Source organism: Helianthus annuus, chromosome 9 (assembly GCF_002127325.2).
Source record: "Helianthus annuus cultivar XRQ/B chromosome 9, HanXRQr2.0-SUNRISE, whole genome shotgun sequence".
Lineage (NCBI taxonomy): Eukaryota > Viridiplantae > Streptophyta > Magnoliopsida > Asterales > Asteraceae > Helianthus > Helianthus annuus.
In genome coordinates, this window is record NC_035441.2 from 123,527,235 (window position 1) to 123,541,652 (window position 14,418).

The 14,418-nt window shown below is 37.8% G+C and overlaps 1 protein-coding gene and 1 long non-coding RNA gene across 2 annotated transcripts; both read right to left on the reverse strand.

Annotated features, from left to right (window-relative positions):
- Nucleotides 1–2,924: 2,924 nt before the first annotated feature.
- Nucleotides 2,925–4,709, reverse strand: LOC110876259. The gene has a single exon (XM_022124436.1). The coding sequence runs from the start codon at nt 4,707–4,709 to the stop codon at nt 2,925–2,927; it is 1,785 nt and encodes a 594-aa protein (XP_021980128.1).
- A 938-nt stretch (nt 4,710–5,647) lies between these two features.
- On the reverse strand, nt 5,648–6,747 carry LOC110874625. The gene is made up of 3 exons (XR_002556093.2): nt 6,647–6,747; nt 6,060–6,113; nt 5,648–5,796 (listed from the first exon to the last, which is right to left on the reverse strand). It is a non-coding gene; the product is annotated as an uncharacterized LOC110874625 (long non-coding RNA).
- Between the last annotated feature and the right edge of the window lie 7,671 nt (nt 6,748–14,418).

The window sequence follows — 14,418 nt, forward strand, 5'->3', positions numbered from 1 at the left end:
ACACGCATATGTGTGTTTGTTTGTGTTAATTGTTCATTTAATCTCCTAACTTCTTTTATTTACATTTTCCCCCTCCATGTATGCTCACTTAATTTTAAATGGCTCATAACTTACTCAACCTAGTTAGTAAACTTCTAATTCACATTCTCACTAATCTTACATTCCTAGTTATTTTTATAACGTATCATGGCAACGTACATAATTAAATTTTGGGGTGTTACAAGTCCACCCCCCTTAAAATAGGTTTCGTCCCCGAAACCCAATTACGTACCAAACAAAAACGGGTAGAACCTTCTCATCTCGTTCTCCGATTCCCAAGTGAGATCCGACCCCTTTCGGTGTTGCCATTGAACCAATACTTGCTTAACTTCTTTGTTGCGAAGAGTCTTTATCTTGGAATCCTTTATGGCTACCGGTCTTTCTATGTAATTCATCTTCTTGTCTATTTCGATGTCTCCAAGAGGTACGTGAGCCGCTTCATCCGTTAAACATTTCCGCAATTGTGACACATGAAAAGTATTGTGGATTCCTTCTAATGATGGAGGTAGTTCTAATCGATAGGCTACCTTTCCAATTCGAGCTAGAATCTTAAACGGTCCGATATATCGGGGACCCAACTTTCCTCGCTTACGAAATCGAATTATTCCTTTCCACGGAGACACCTTCAAGAATACTCGGTCCCCCACTTGGAACTCAATAGGGCGACTTCTTTTATCTGCATAGGACTTTTGTCGGTCTTGCGCTGCTTTTAGTCGGGCCCGTACAACGTCGATCTTTTCATTGGTTATCGCCACTACATCTTTTGGTGCGAGTTCCCTTTGCCCTACTTCTCCCCAACAAACCGGGGTTCTACATCTTCTTCCATACAGCATTTCATACGGTGCCATTTGTATGCTACTTTGGTAGCTATTATTATATGAGAATTCTACTAGCGGTAAATGTTCATCCCAATTTCCCCCGAAATCCATCACGCATGCTCTCAACATGTCTATGAGAGTTTGAATCGTTCGTTCGGATTGGCCATCCGTTTGCGGGTGGTATGCGGTACTTAGATGCAATTGAGTACCCATTCCTTCATGAAATTTCCGCCAATAGCGGGAGGTGAATCGCGTATCCCGATCTGAGACGATAGACACCAGCACACCATGGCGGGAAACGATCTCATTCACATAAACTTCCGCTAACCTCTCCGAGGAATAGGTCTCTCGAATGGGTAGAAAATGGGCGCTTTTGGTAAGGCGGTCAACAACGACCCATATTGCATCATGCCCTTTCTTGGTTCTTGGAAGTTTGGTCACAAGATCCATAGCCACATTCTCCCATTTCCACACCGGAATTTCTAAGGGTTGTAATTTCCCGTAAGGTTTTTGATGTTCCGCCTTAACTTGAGAACATGTCAAGCATTTAGATACATACTTGACAATGTCGCGTTTCATTCCCGACCACCAAAAATTTTCTTTCAAATCTCGGTACATTTTAGTGGCTCCCGGATGAACTGAGTAACGGGACTTGTGTGCTTCTTCCAATAATAAGGTCTTTGCTTCACAGTATCGCGGTATCCAAACTCGCCCATACCTTGTTCTTAATCCGCTCGTGTTTGCTTCAAGTTCACTTTCAAACCCTTTCGTTCTTTCACCTTTCGGATCGCCTTTATTCAAGGATTCGTCTTGCTCCTTTCGTATCGTTTCAAGAAGGGTTGGTGTAACTATCATTCTCATCGATTTCACTCGAATGGGTGGTGGGTACTCCTTCCGGCTTAACGCATCCGCTACAACATTAGCTTTTCCCGGATGGTAAAGAATGTCGCAGTCGTAATCTTTGATCAACTCTAGCCACCTTCGTTGCCTCATATTGAGATCTTTCTGCTCAAAGAAGTATTTAAGGCTTTTGTGGTCCGAATAAATGGTGCATTTCGTTCCATACAAATAATGCCTCCAAATTTTTAAGGCAAACACTACCGCCGCCAGTTCGAGATCGTGGGTTGGATAGTTAATTTCATGTTGCTTTAGTTGTCTTGATGCATAGGCAATGACCTTGCCCCGTTGCATCAAGACACAACCCAACCCTTGATGAGATGCATCTGCATAAACCACTAAGTCTTCTGTTCCTTCTGGCAGCGTTAGAACGGGGGAACTTGACAATTTCTCCTTTAATATTCGAAAAGCTTTCTGCTGATCATCATTCCATTCGAACCTTTCTTCTTTCTTTGTTAGTTTAGTTAAAGGGAGGGCTATTTTGGAGAAGTCTTGGATAAATCTCCGATAATAGCCGGCTAGACCTAGGAAACTTCTTACCTCACCTACATTCTTCGGGGGTACCCATTTCATCACGGCTTCTACCTTAGAGGGATCCACTAAAATCCCCTTTTCGTTAATTACATGTCCCAAAAACTGCACTTCCCTAAGCCAAAACGCACACTTAGAAAACTTAGCATATAATCTTTCCTTTCGAAGCGTTTCAAGTACCTGACGTAAATGACTTGCATGTTCAGACTCGCTACGAGAGTATACTAAAATGTCATCAATAAACACTATGACAAACCGGTCTAACATATTTCGGCATACCCTATTCATTAGATCCATAAAAGCGGCCGGAGCGTTAGTTAACCCGAATGACATTACCAAGAATTCGTAATGTCCGTAGCGAGTTCTGAACGCAGTCTTAGGTACATCCTCTTCCCTTACTCGTACTTGATGGTAGCCCGATCGCAAGTCGATTTTTGAGAACCAACTTGCCCCTTGTAGTTGATCAAAGAGATCATCTATTCTCGGAAGTGGGTATCGGTTCTTTACCGTGAGTTTGTTAAGTTCACGGTAGTCGATGCACATTCTCATCGACCCATCTTTCTTTTTAACAAACAAAACAGGCGCTCCCCACGGGGATACGCTAGGGCGTATGAAACCCTTGTCAAGAAGTTCTTATAATTAGACCATTAATTCCCGTACTTCCGCGGGTGCCAACCGGTAAGGGGCTTTGGCTACCGGTTTGGCATTTGGTTCTAATTCGATACGAAACTCGACTTCCCGCTCGGGTGGAAGTCCCGGCAATTCGTCCGGAAATACATCCGGGTATTCATTCACTACCTTAGTATCTTCAAGTTTTAAAGCTCCTAATTTGGTATCGACTACATAGGCCAAAAATGCTTTACTTCCATTCCTCACGTACTTAATGGCTTCTAGGATAGTGCAAAATTTTGCTCCTACTTCCCTTTCCCCATGAATGGTTACCCGTTTCCCTTTAGGGGATGTCACATGAATAATTTTGTTTTCGCATAAAATTTCCGCGTGGTAACGGGATAACCAATCCATACCTACCACTACTTTAAATTCTCCCAAAACCATGGGAATCAAATCAATATCAAAATCTTCATCATCTATGGTGATTTTACAACCTCTACATATTTCGTGCAAAAGGTAACTCTTACAATCGGCAATTTCTACTTCGAGAGGTGTACACATTCTTTCTATCGTGAATAAAGGGGAACGTACAAGCTCACTAGAAATGAATGACCTACTAGCTCCGGTATCAAATAATATATACATGGGTATAGAGTTTATCATATAGATACCTGAGACCACATTCGGGTGAGCTCTTGCTTCTTCCGTGGAGATTTGAAACATTCTTCCCTTTGCTTTCGCAGTTTCTTCTTTCTTTCCTTCTTTCTTCGGCCCTTGTTTGAGCTTTGGGCAATCGGCTTTCACATGGCCCGATTCATTACAATTGTAGCACACCCTCTTGGGATTCGGACAGTTATAGTACGGATGCCATTCTTGCCCGCAATTGTAACACCCCTTCCTTCCCAATAAGCATTCACCGGAATGGGGTTTTCCACATGTTTTGCATCGTGGGAACCCGCCTTTGGAAGCTTCCTTCTTTCCTTGATCTTGCGTTTTGGGTTTCTTGGATGAGCCTTGAGTTGACCCCTTCTCGACTTGCCTTTTCTCCCCACGTTCATCTTGCCTCTTTATCTCGATTTCTCTATCCCTTGCTAAATCAATGATCTCGTCCAAAGTTTCACATTTGGAAGGAGTTATGAACTCCCGAATTTCAGCTTTGAGCATGCCATGATAACGAATAATCTTCTTCCTTTCTGTCCCAACTATTTCTTCACAAAACTTCAGCTGATCGAGGAAAGTGTTCGTGATTTCATTAACTGATTCATCCCTTTGTCGTAATCGGAGAAAATCTTCTTGAATCCGATCCACAGCTGATTGTGGACAATGGTACTTGATAAAAGGTTGTTTGAATTCTTGCCAAGTCAAGGTTTGAACTCGATTTTCTCCAATCTCCTTACTATACGAGTCCCACCAATCTTTAGCCCTTCGCATGAGTTGCCCCGTGGCAAACATGACTTGGTCTTCCTTGTCACAATGACTCCGAATGAATACCCCTTCCATGTTAGCTATCCATCTTTGGCATTCTATGGGGTCGATTTCCCCGTCAAAGGTCGTAGGCTTACATGCCATAAAATCCTTGTAGGTGCACCGTCTTGCCTCTTTCTTGCCTTGAATTCCGGCTATCATTTCCTTCAATTCATCCACCTTGCCCGTGATCATGTTTTCTACCGTACTAAGTACTTGGCCCTCCACCTCTTGTGCTAGCCTTGAAACATTTGCATCAATTGCCTTCGTTACTTCATCGGAAATCATCTTGTTTAATTCATCTCGAGTTATACGTTCGGTAGTATGCGTATTTCCTCCACTTGCCATCTACAAATAAACATTCATGTCAAGTATTATCACATTCGTTCTCCTCATCGTTCTATATACTATTCATTCTTAATAACTCATTCTCATAAGTCATAAACTTCTTAAATCTTTCCTTACAACATTCTAAGACATTAGTTACTTCATTCTTTTATATACATGACTTCCGTTCTTTTACACATTCGTCATTAAAACACGTTAATTATCTTAAATTCTTAGCTTCATAAACAATTTGAGGTGTTCTTTAGGTTAAACGAAGATTTAAGACTGAATTAAAGGTCTTTGCATAACAAACAAACAATTCAGGAAAAGCAGACAATGAGGGGCCGTCGCCGACGGCACAGGTGTGCGTCGCCGACGGTCCTCAGAAAGTTGCGTCGCTGACTTTAGCCCGTAGGCAGGAACTTAAGCCGTCGAGTGAAGGGGCACCGTCGACGACGGTATAGGGGTCCGTCGCCGACGGCCTTTCTGATGTGCAGGCGCTGTAAAACCAAAATTTTCATTCCCAGCCCCCTTTTTCAACCCGAAGTGGTCTCGGGCAGCCCCGAAACCTTCCATAGAGCACCTTAACGTTCCCAACCATGTTACACTAGCAACTAAACCATAACCCAATCCCATTTCTATCTATAAACATAAAATCATTAAATCACTTACTTGCGTGGCGCTTTGGATCGAACACATTTTCACAAGAGCTTTCGGTTTGAGTTCGAGCACCACAGCCTACTCGAATCTCTCAAACCTAGGCTCTGATACCAACTTGTAAGGGCCAAAACTTTAAAAGACTCTAATGAACTTCATTCGGAGAAAACACCAACGGGTCAAATAATTCATAAGCAAAAATTCTACATTTAACCATAACATGACTAACTAGGAGATGTTAAATAACTTACAACCCAACATTCCATAAACAACTAACATTATCTTTGACTACGAGTTTGACATCTAACAACGAACAAGTTTGTTACTTACAAAAAGACCCATTTACCAAAAGTATATTTAACAAAAGTTTTGACCCAAACTAATATCTTTGCGGAAGCGTGCATCATGGGCGTGTTCGATCCAAGTAGCGTCATTTAGCAAGTCGCTTTACCTACATACAAGCAATCCGTTAGTCGATCTTATTATAAGATTTATACAACATCAGTTGTAAATATGAACCTCAAGTTAACCTCTTAAACCTTCTTTCTAAACATAAGCTTCTTTAATTTCACCCATAACCCTTCTAGCTCATTTAACCCATACCTTGATTACATAACGGCTTACCATAAATTGTTACATAATACAACTTCAATCATTAAACAATAGTATACTACAACATTACATTATAATGATAATATGTAAGCTATAACTTACCTTTATCGTTCTTCGTTTGAGACTCGGAACGGCTTGTGCTTTCCTCCTTAATTCCTACAATCCATAGTTACATACTTAGTATCATGTCTTTCTTTCCATTCCCTTGTTAATAGCTTTAATTTCACAACTAGCTAATTCTCTATTCTAGACATTTAGCAATATATAACACATGTTCAACTCATTCAAGCATTTTGACAAACACTTGGTGTGCATACCATTAGATAAGCATAAGGTACAAGTTTTGTATGCATAACATGACTAGTTCATGACAATAACATCAATATCAACAATTTCAATCAAAATCTCATACAACCTTTACCCTAATTCGATTCCACATAATATCATTTCGTTAATAACATCATCATACAACATAAATGTACTAACCTACACCGAAATTCCATGTTACATATCACTACCATTCTATCATAAGTGGGTTTTTCATGTTCAACATCAATTCATCCAAATACAAGTGTAATTTGTGTTCTAAGTGATGCTATCAACCATAAACATCCAACTTCTCATATAGATTCATTGAATTGTTGGAACTCTATACATTCATAACCATCAAAACATGAAATTCTTGTTACCTTATGCTTGAATGGACCTAGAAGATCAAGAATCTACCAACATGCAAGAGTAATTGTCTTGATTAGGGCCTCAATTTGTGCAATTTAGTGAAACAAGAAGGGCGGTTTCATCCTGTGCTTGCTCCTGGCGACATAAACACACGCATATGTGTGTTTGTTTGTGTTAATTGTTCATTTAATCTCCTAACTTCTTTTATTTACATTTTCCCCCCTCCATGTATGCTCACTTAATTTTAAATGGCTCATAACTTACTCAACCTAGTTAGTAAACTTCTAATTCACATTCTCACTAATCTTACATTCCTAGTTATTTTTATAACGTATCATGGCAACGTACATAATTAAATTTTGGGGTGTTACAATTCGTTACGTAGAGAGAATCCGTTTAAATCTTGTTGTTCTACACTCACCGGAACAGAATTCCCATTAGGCGCGTTTTAGTCGTAGTCACAAATCGCTCTACCTTCATCTTCGATGATCACGTTATGCAGCAAGATACAAGCATACATAACGTATCGCAACCTCTGTGGGGTAAAAGAACGTGCTGGATGTTCAATGATATGCCATTTTTTTAGAACCCCAAAACACCGTTCAATGTCTTTTCTCACCCCCTCTTGAAACTTGGTAAATTTCTTTCTTTTATCGTCTGTCGGGTGTAGAATAGATTTAACGATTGTAGAGTACGATGGGTATATTCCATCCGCAAGGTAGTAACCGTGCCTGTATTCCACCCCCGAAACCGTAAAACTAGTGTCTGGACCAGTTCCTGCTATTACATCGTCAAATATCTGTGATTGTTAGATGATGTTAAGGTCGTTATGTGAACCAGGCAGACCAAAAAAAGCATGCCAAATCCAGAGATCCTATGACGCAACAACCCCTAGTATTATAGTTGGATGACCATGATCACCCCGAGTATATTGACCTTGCCAGGCAGTAGGGCAGTTCTGCCACGGCCAGTGCATGCAATCAATGTTCCGAGCATTCCTGGAAAACCATGCCTTTCTTCGTGTGCTTAATATAATTTTTGGACGTCATTTGCGTTGGTTTCCGCAGATATTTCTTGCTATATAACTTCACGATCCATTCGCAAAACTTGTGCAAACATTCACGTGAAGTTCTTTCGGACATCCTAAATACTCGTCCAATGAATCGGGTGCTGTCCCGTATGTTAGTTGGCGAATGGCCGCCGTACATTTTTGTAAATTGGTAAATCCCCTACGGCCCCTAGCGTCATATCAAAGTGTGAAAAACGGATCAGACTGACGTGACCGTGTCGTCCCGATCAGTCAAAAACCCAATTAAACCTAGGTAGCTAGGGTAAGTCGGGTATCGTATCCACGAAGAACATGTGGTTAGTATCGCACGACCCGTTCGATTAGTTAGACTATTTACAAATAATGTACAAAGTGATTATGAAGATTGCTATTTTTATTTATTTGTTTGGTTTTTAAAATAAATCGGAATGAACCGACAAATTGATGTTATCGAAATCAATTGAATATTAACTAAACTTGTAAACTAAACTAAAAAGTTGAAACAAGAATTAGGAATACGGATCACACCCGGTTCGATAATTGCAAGACCTAGGGTTCCTATATGTTTTAACTTGATTCAATTGCATATAGTGATTAACGGATTACTATCACGAAACTTAGGTGCCAATTGTTATCTACGTCATAGACAACGGACCACAATGCACTTCATTACCTCAGACATGTAAATCCTAACCCTAGATAAGGCATAATTGCACATAACCATTTCGCAAAGTCATAACTTTATCATCGTTCGACAATTTACGAATTCGAAACAAATGCAAGACAATTATCACAGGTTTTAAATACTAAACAATTTGTCACAAAATCAAATTAAAATACAAATGCATAAACCCTAGAAAATCTTACAAACATCTACACCGGGGTAAAACCAAAGAGACTAGCCGCTCATAATTATCTTCACGGCATCGGTTCTCATCCCGAACCGATTCAACATGTATGAATAATTTGAGAGATCCTCCTTTAATACTCCATTCGTCCCTCCAGTAAACGGCAGCCCCTGTTCGAGATGATGATCGGTTGAATTTTAGAGCCCACAAATTGAATGATGAAGTTGGAGCCCAAAACAATTGAGTCTACTGCCCCCCCCCCCCCAAAAAAAAAAAAAAAAAAAAAAAAAAAACGTGATGTTGTTTTGTATACGATGAATAATTATTAATCAAATCCTCCCAAATGGTCACATGAACATATGGCTGCCACTAACTCCTCCAAAAGTCTTCTAAAAATAGCCCACTAATTCCGAAAAATAAAATAATATCAGATGTATTTTGAGAGCCCCAAAAATATAATATGTGGCTCCTTGAATTTTCGTGGATGGTGGAAGTCCAAAAATTGAATGAAGGCTGCCCAATAATTCGATAGTGGACTGGTGTTGGGCCGTGAGTTTATGGAGCCCAAAGTTAATGTTCAATGGCTGCCACAAATCGTGAATATCATGAAGTCAAAATTGTGTTATGTTGCTCCACGTGAAGGCCTGATGATGTGTTTGACAATTCACCTCAATTAAATAAACTAGGTTTAATAAAGTTGGTCGTGTTGCGGCGAATTTCTTTTGTTATTTAGTCTGTATTTACTTGTGTTTTGAAATCACTACGAGCGTATCGCGAACAAAACTGCTGACAAGAATAAAAAGAAAATATAGAAAAAAACACTAAAAGATAACCGAACGAAAATCAACCAAAAAAGTTCTATGGTAACGATGTTGTTCGTATGAAACCCGTGGTCAGAGATGAGCAAATTGTTCTCGGTACCGCTACCAAATTTGCCGAACCGAAAGATCTTAAGTACCAATTCGGTACCGACTTTTGGCGTTCCTGGTACCGGTTCACTACCGTTTTTTACCTTCATATACCGGTACCGTAACCGGTATTTTCGGTATCAGTACCGATTCTGTAACGGTTGGCACCGAGCACATCCCTACCCCTGAAATTAAAAAAGAAAAAATTAAAAGTTGAAGAAAATCAACAAAAAAAAGTTGTACGGTGCCGTTGTCCATACGGTAACCGTGATCAGGGATGAGCAAATGGTACCGGGTAGCCGCACTGAATATCCTGAACCAAAAGATTTCCAATATCAATTCGGCACCAACTTTTGGCGTTTTCTGTATTAGTGTCGGTTTTTACCTTCATATACGGATACCGAACAGGACCGTACCGGTATTTTTGATACCAGTACTGGTTCGATACCGGTTGACACCAAACTTATCCCAACCCCTGATATTAAAAAAGGATTAAAGTTAAAAAATAAGGAAAATAATTATTATTATAATTATAATAAAAATACTATATATTATTATAATTTTAAAATCACTATTCATTTCAATTCCTTTATTAATATGGTAGCGAAAATACAGGTACGGTCTTGTTCGGTATCAGTACATGAAGGTAAAAACCAGCACTAATACAGAAAACGCCAAAAGTTGGTGCCGAATTGATATTGGAAATCTTTTGGTTCGAGAAATTCAGTGCTGCTACCCGGTACCATTTGCTCATCCTGATCACGGTTACCGTATGAACAACGGTATCGTACAACTTTTTTTTGTTGATTTTTTTTCAACTTTTAATTTGTTCTTTTTTTAGTTTCACGGGTAGGGATGAGCTCGGTGCCAACCAATACAGAATCGGTACTGATACCGAAAATACATGTTACAGTACCGGTATATGAAGGTAAAAAACGGTAGTGAACCGGTACCGGGAACGCCAAAAGTCGGTACCGAATTGGTACTTATGATCTTTCGGTTCGGCAAATTTGGTATCGGTACCCAGAACAATTTGCTCATCTCTGACCACGGGTTTCATACGAACAACATCGTTACCATACAACTTGTTTGGTTGATTTTCTTTCAGTTATCTTTTAGTGTTTTTTTCTACATTTTCTTTTTATTCTTGTCAGCAGTTTCTTTCGCAACACGTTTATAGTGATTTCAAAACACATGTAAATATAGACTAAATAACAAAAGAAATTCGCCGCAACATGGCGAAGTTCTTTAAACCTAGTTTTTATAAAAAGTCAAATAATTTAAATACAAGTCAAGTCATAGATTCACGCTTTAAATATAAAGGGTAAATTGTTTTTTTTTTTTGAAAGTTAACTTCATTAGAAACACAGACACACCTCAAATCGAAGCGGCTGAAACACAGTAACTACATATTTACAAACTTGCACTAATCCTCCCAATTAATGTTTCTATTCTTTGATCTACTTTTGTACCATAAAAATCCCACTGATATGCTTTTAGTGATAATATTTTCGATCTTCATTGGTTTGTTGTTGAACCTGATGCCATTTCTTACCCTCCATAAACTCCAACACCCTATTCTAACCATCCCTTTCAGAACTTCTTTCTGCTGCTCCCTCAACCCGACATGCTCATGAACCTCGATAAAATCTTTGAACGAAAATATAAAGAAATTTGGATTCTTTCACCTCAATTAAATAAACTAGGTTTAATGAAGTTCGTCGCATTGCGACAAATTTCTTTTGTTATTTAGTCTGTATTTACATGTGTTTTGAAATCACTACGAGCGTGTCGCGAACAAAACTGCTGACAAGAATAAAAAGAAAATGTAGAAAAAAACACTAAAAGATAACCGAATGAAAATTAACCAAAAAAGTTCTATGGTAACGATGTTGTTCTTATGAAACCCGTGGTCAGAGATGAGCAAATTGTTCTCGGTACCGCTACCAAATTTGCCGAACCGAAAGATCTTAAGTACCAATTCGGTACCGACTTTTGGCGTTCCTGGTACCGGTTCACTACCGGTTTTTACCTTCATATACCGGTACCGTAACCGATATTTTCGGTATCAGTACCGATTCTGTAACGGTTGGCACCGAGCACATCCCACCCCTGAAATTAAAAAAGAAAAAATTAAAAGTTGAAGAAAATCAACAAAAAAAAGTTGTACGGTACCGTTGTTCGTACGGTAACCGTGATCAGGGATGAGCAAATGGTACCGGGTAGCCACACTGAATTTCCTGAACCAAAAGATTTCCAATATCAATTCGGCACCAACTTTTGGCGTTTTCTGTATTAGTGTCGGTTTTTACCTTCATGTACTAATACCGAACAAGACCCTACCGGTATTTTTGATACCAGTACTGGTTCGATACCGGTTGACACCAAACTTATCCCAACCCCTAATATTAAAAAAGGATTAAAGTTAAAAACTAAAGAAAATAATTATTATTATAATTATATTATATATATATATTATTAGCCAAGCTTTATGAACAATCTTTTGAATGACATTTGATTGGACCAGCACAAAGTAGTTTTCTTATTTTTTATTTCCATACCAAAATTTGGTTTAACAACATATACATTATATATACATTGAAATCAATAAAAATAATATTGGTTGTAGTAATTGTGACCTTTTGTTAGACCACGTGTAGTCGAAGGGGAAGATAATGCCCCCACCCTAGAGCATTTTACGCCATGTGACGGTCCAGTCAGCAAAGGGGCATTATTGGGCGTTTTCTAAAATGGGTGTAGTGGGGATGGGGTATTATTGGGCATTAAATAAAATAAAGAAAAAACACCTAAAAAATCTTATTAGATAACAAAAAGGGAGATAAAAGATGATTGGACAAGGAGAAGGGGGCAAGACGTTTTATATAAAACGACAAATTCATTTTATTTCAAAAAAAAAAAAAGCCAAACAACGCCCTATGTAATGGGAGGGGGCGATTTTGGGCGTTATTTTTGAATTTTTTTTAAAAAAAAAACGCCCCACTATACATGGTCTTATTCCTTACCTTACTTTCACCACATAAGTTCAATTCTCAGATGTTATTTTTTTATCCTATTTTTTAATCAACATTAAATCACTAACTCAAGTTTTATGCTTAACAATTAAATCTTACTAAAATTATATTCTATTAAAAATCTTTTAAAACACATACATATTCCTTTAAAAATTATTTATATTACATCTATGTCATATATATTTAATTGTTATAAAGGTTTTTACAATGTCTTTATTTTTTTATCAAGTTTTGATAAAAGATTTTTTCAAACGAGTGGTTGGGATACAATTTTTTACCCTAACGAATCAAAGCGATATTGTTCGAACAACATCATTACCTATATTAGTTTTTATGGTTTCCCCAACATCTCTACTGTTGTATAGGCTTACCCAATTCCGACCAAATAACATTGGAACCGATAGTATTATTCGTTTTTACCGCTTTCACAAAATGTAAAACACGTGTTGATATCATTTTGGTCATATTATGATTTTTTTTGTTTGGTTGTTATACGAGTGCTGATACCGAACCAATACCATAATAAATCAAACCAATTCCATCTAAATACCCGTCGCAACGCACGGGGGATTTGATTAGTTATAATAAAAATACTATATATTATTATAATTTTAAAATCACTATTCATTTTAATTAATTCTTTTATTAATATATAGTAATAATATATAGTAATATATAATTTCTAATAATATATAGTAATAATATTAAAATAATAAAAATATTAAAAATACTATATATTATTATAATTTTAAAATCACTATTCATTTCAATTCCTTTATTAATATATACTAATAATATATACTAATATATACTAATAATATATACTAATATATACTAATATATAGTAATAATATATAGTAATAATATATAGTAATATATAGTAATAATAGTAATAATAATAACAACAACAATAATAATAATAATAATAATAATAATAATAATAATAATAATAATAATAATAATAATACATTTTAATATTATCCCTTGGTCCAATCAACTTGTATGCCGCCATATTACAGCCCTAAGACCACCCGTAGTGAGGCGTGATTTTTAAAAAAAATTGAAAAAAACGCCCTAAAACGCCCCCACCCCCATTACACGGGGCGTTATTAGGCGTTATTTTTCAAAAATATGGGTCTTGGCGTTTTAATTAAAACGCTGAAGGTGCAAGAGTCTTACTTTGACTGGCCAATCCGTGTGCTTTCTTTTTAATTGATTCTGACATATTTGACAAAAAGTGAGACATTAATTGCTTTTAGTTTGACATTTGTCAACTTTCTTTCTTTTTTTTTTATCCTTTTTTAATAATTGGAAGGGGGTTATTGGAATAATGTCCCACTACACCACTTTATGCTATAATGCCCCATGCCGACTGGGATGACACGTGTCGGATAATGCCCCATGGTGGGGGCATTATAATTCTTCACCACTACATATGGTCTAAGCCCCATTAGTTCACCGTAAACCACAAGTGAATCGTGCTGTGCATTTTGTGAACATCACCCATCAATCGTAAGCTGCCTTTGTCAACCGTAAACCCCATATCAAGTCTGCTGTTAATTTATTTTTTTTTTTTGTGAACATCAACGGCCAATCGTAACTTACGGTTGCCAAACCGTAACACAACGCAAACATTGACCCCAGCCACAACTCACATGCTACTTTCACATAATGACACAATAGTCCCTCAACTCAATCTTTCGTATTTTTTTCGATTCCAAGCTATTGTTCGATCCGAAGCACTCCCGAATGCTTCCATTGGCTGCATTCATCAATCTCACATGATCCGATTTCTCTCTAAACTTTGTAACTTCTCCGAATTAAGCAATTAACCTTCAAAACCACAATTTCTCGTAGTTATTTTATTCGACGCGTATAATTACTTAGAACCGAATAAAACCCACAAGTTAAACACTTTAACGCTCGGTTTTCACTCTCTACATCACA

What these genes read in the sequence shown, in the direction of transcription:
- LOC110876259 (XM_022124436.1), bottom strand. Translation starts at nt 4,709, where the DNA reads ATGGCAAGTGGAGGAAATACGCATACTACCGAACGTATAACTCGAGAT.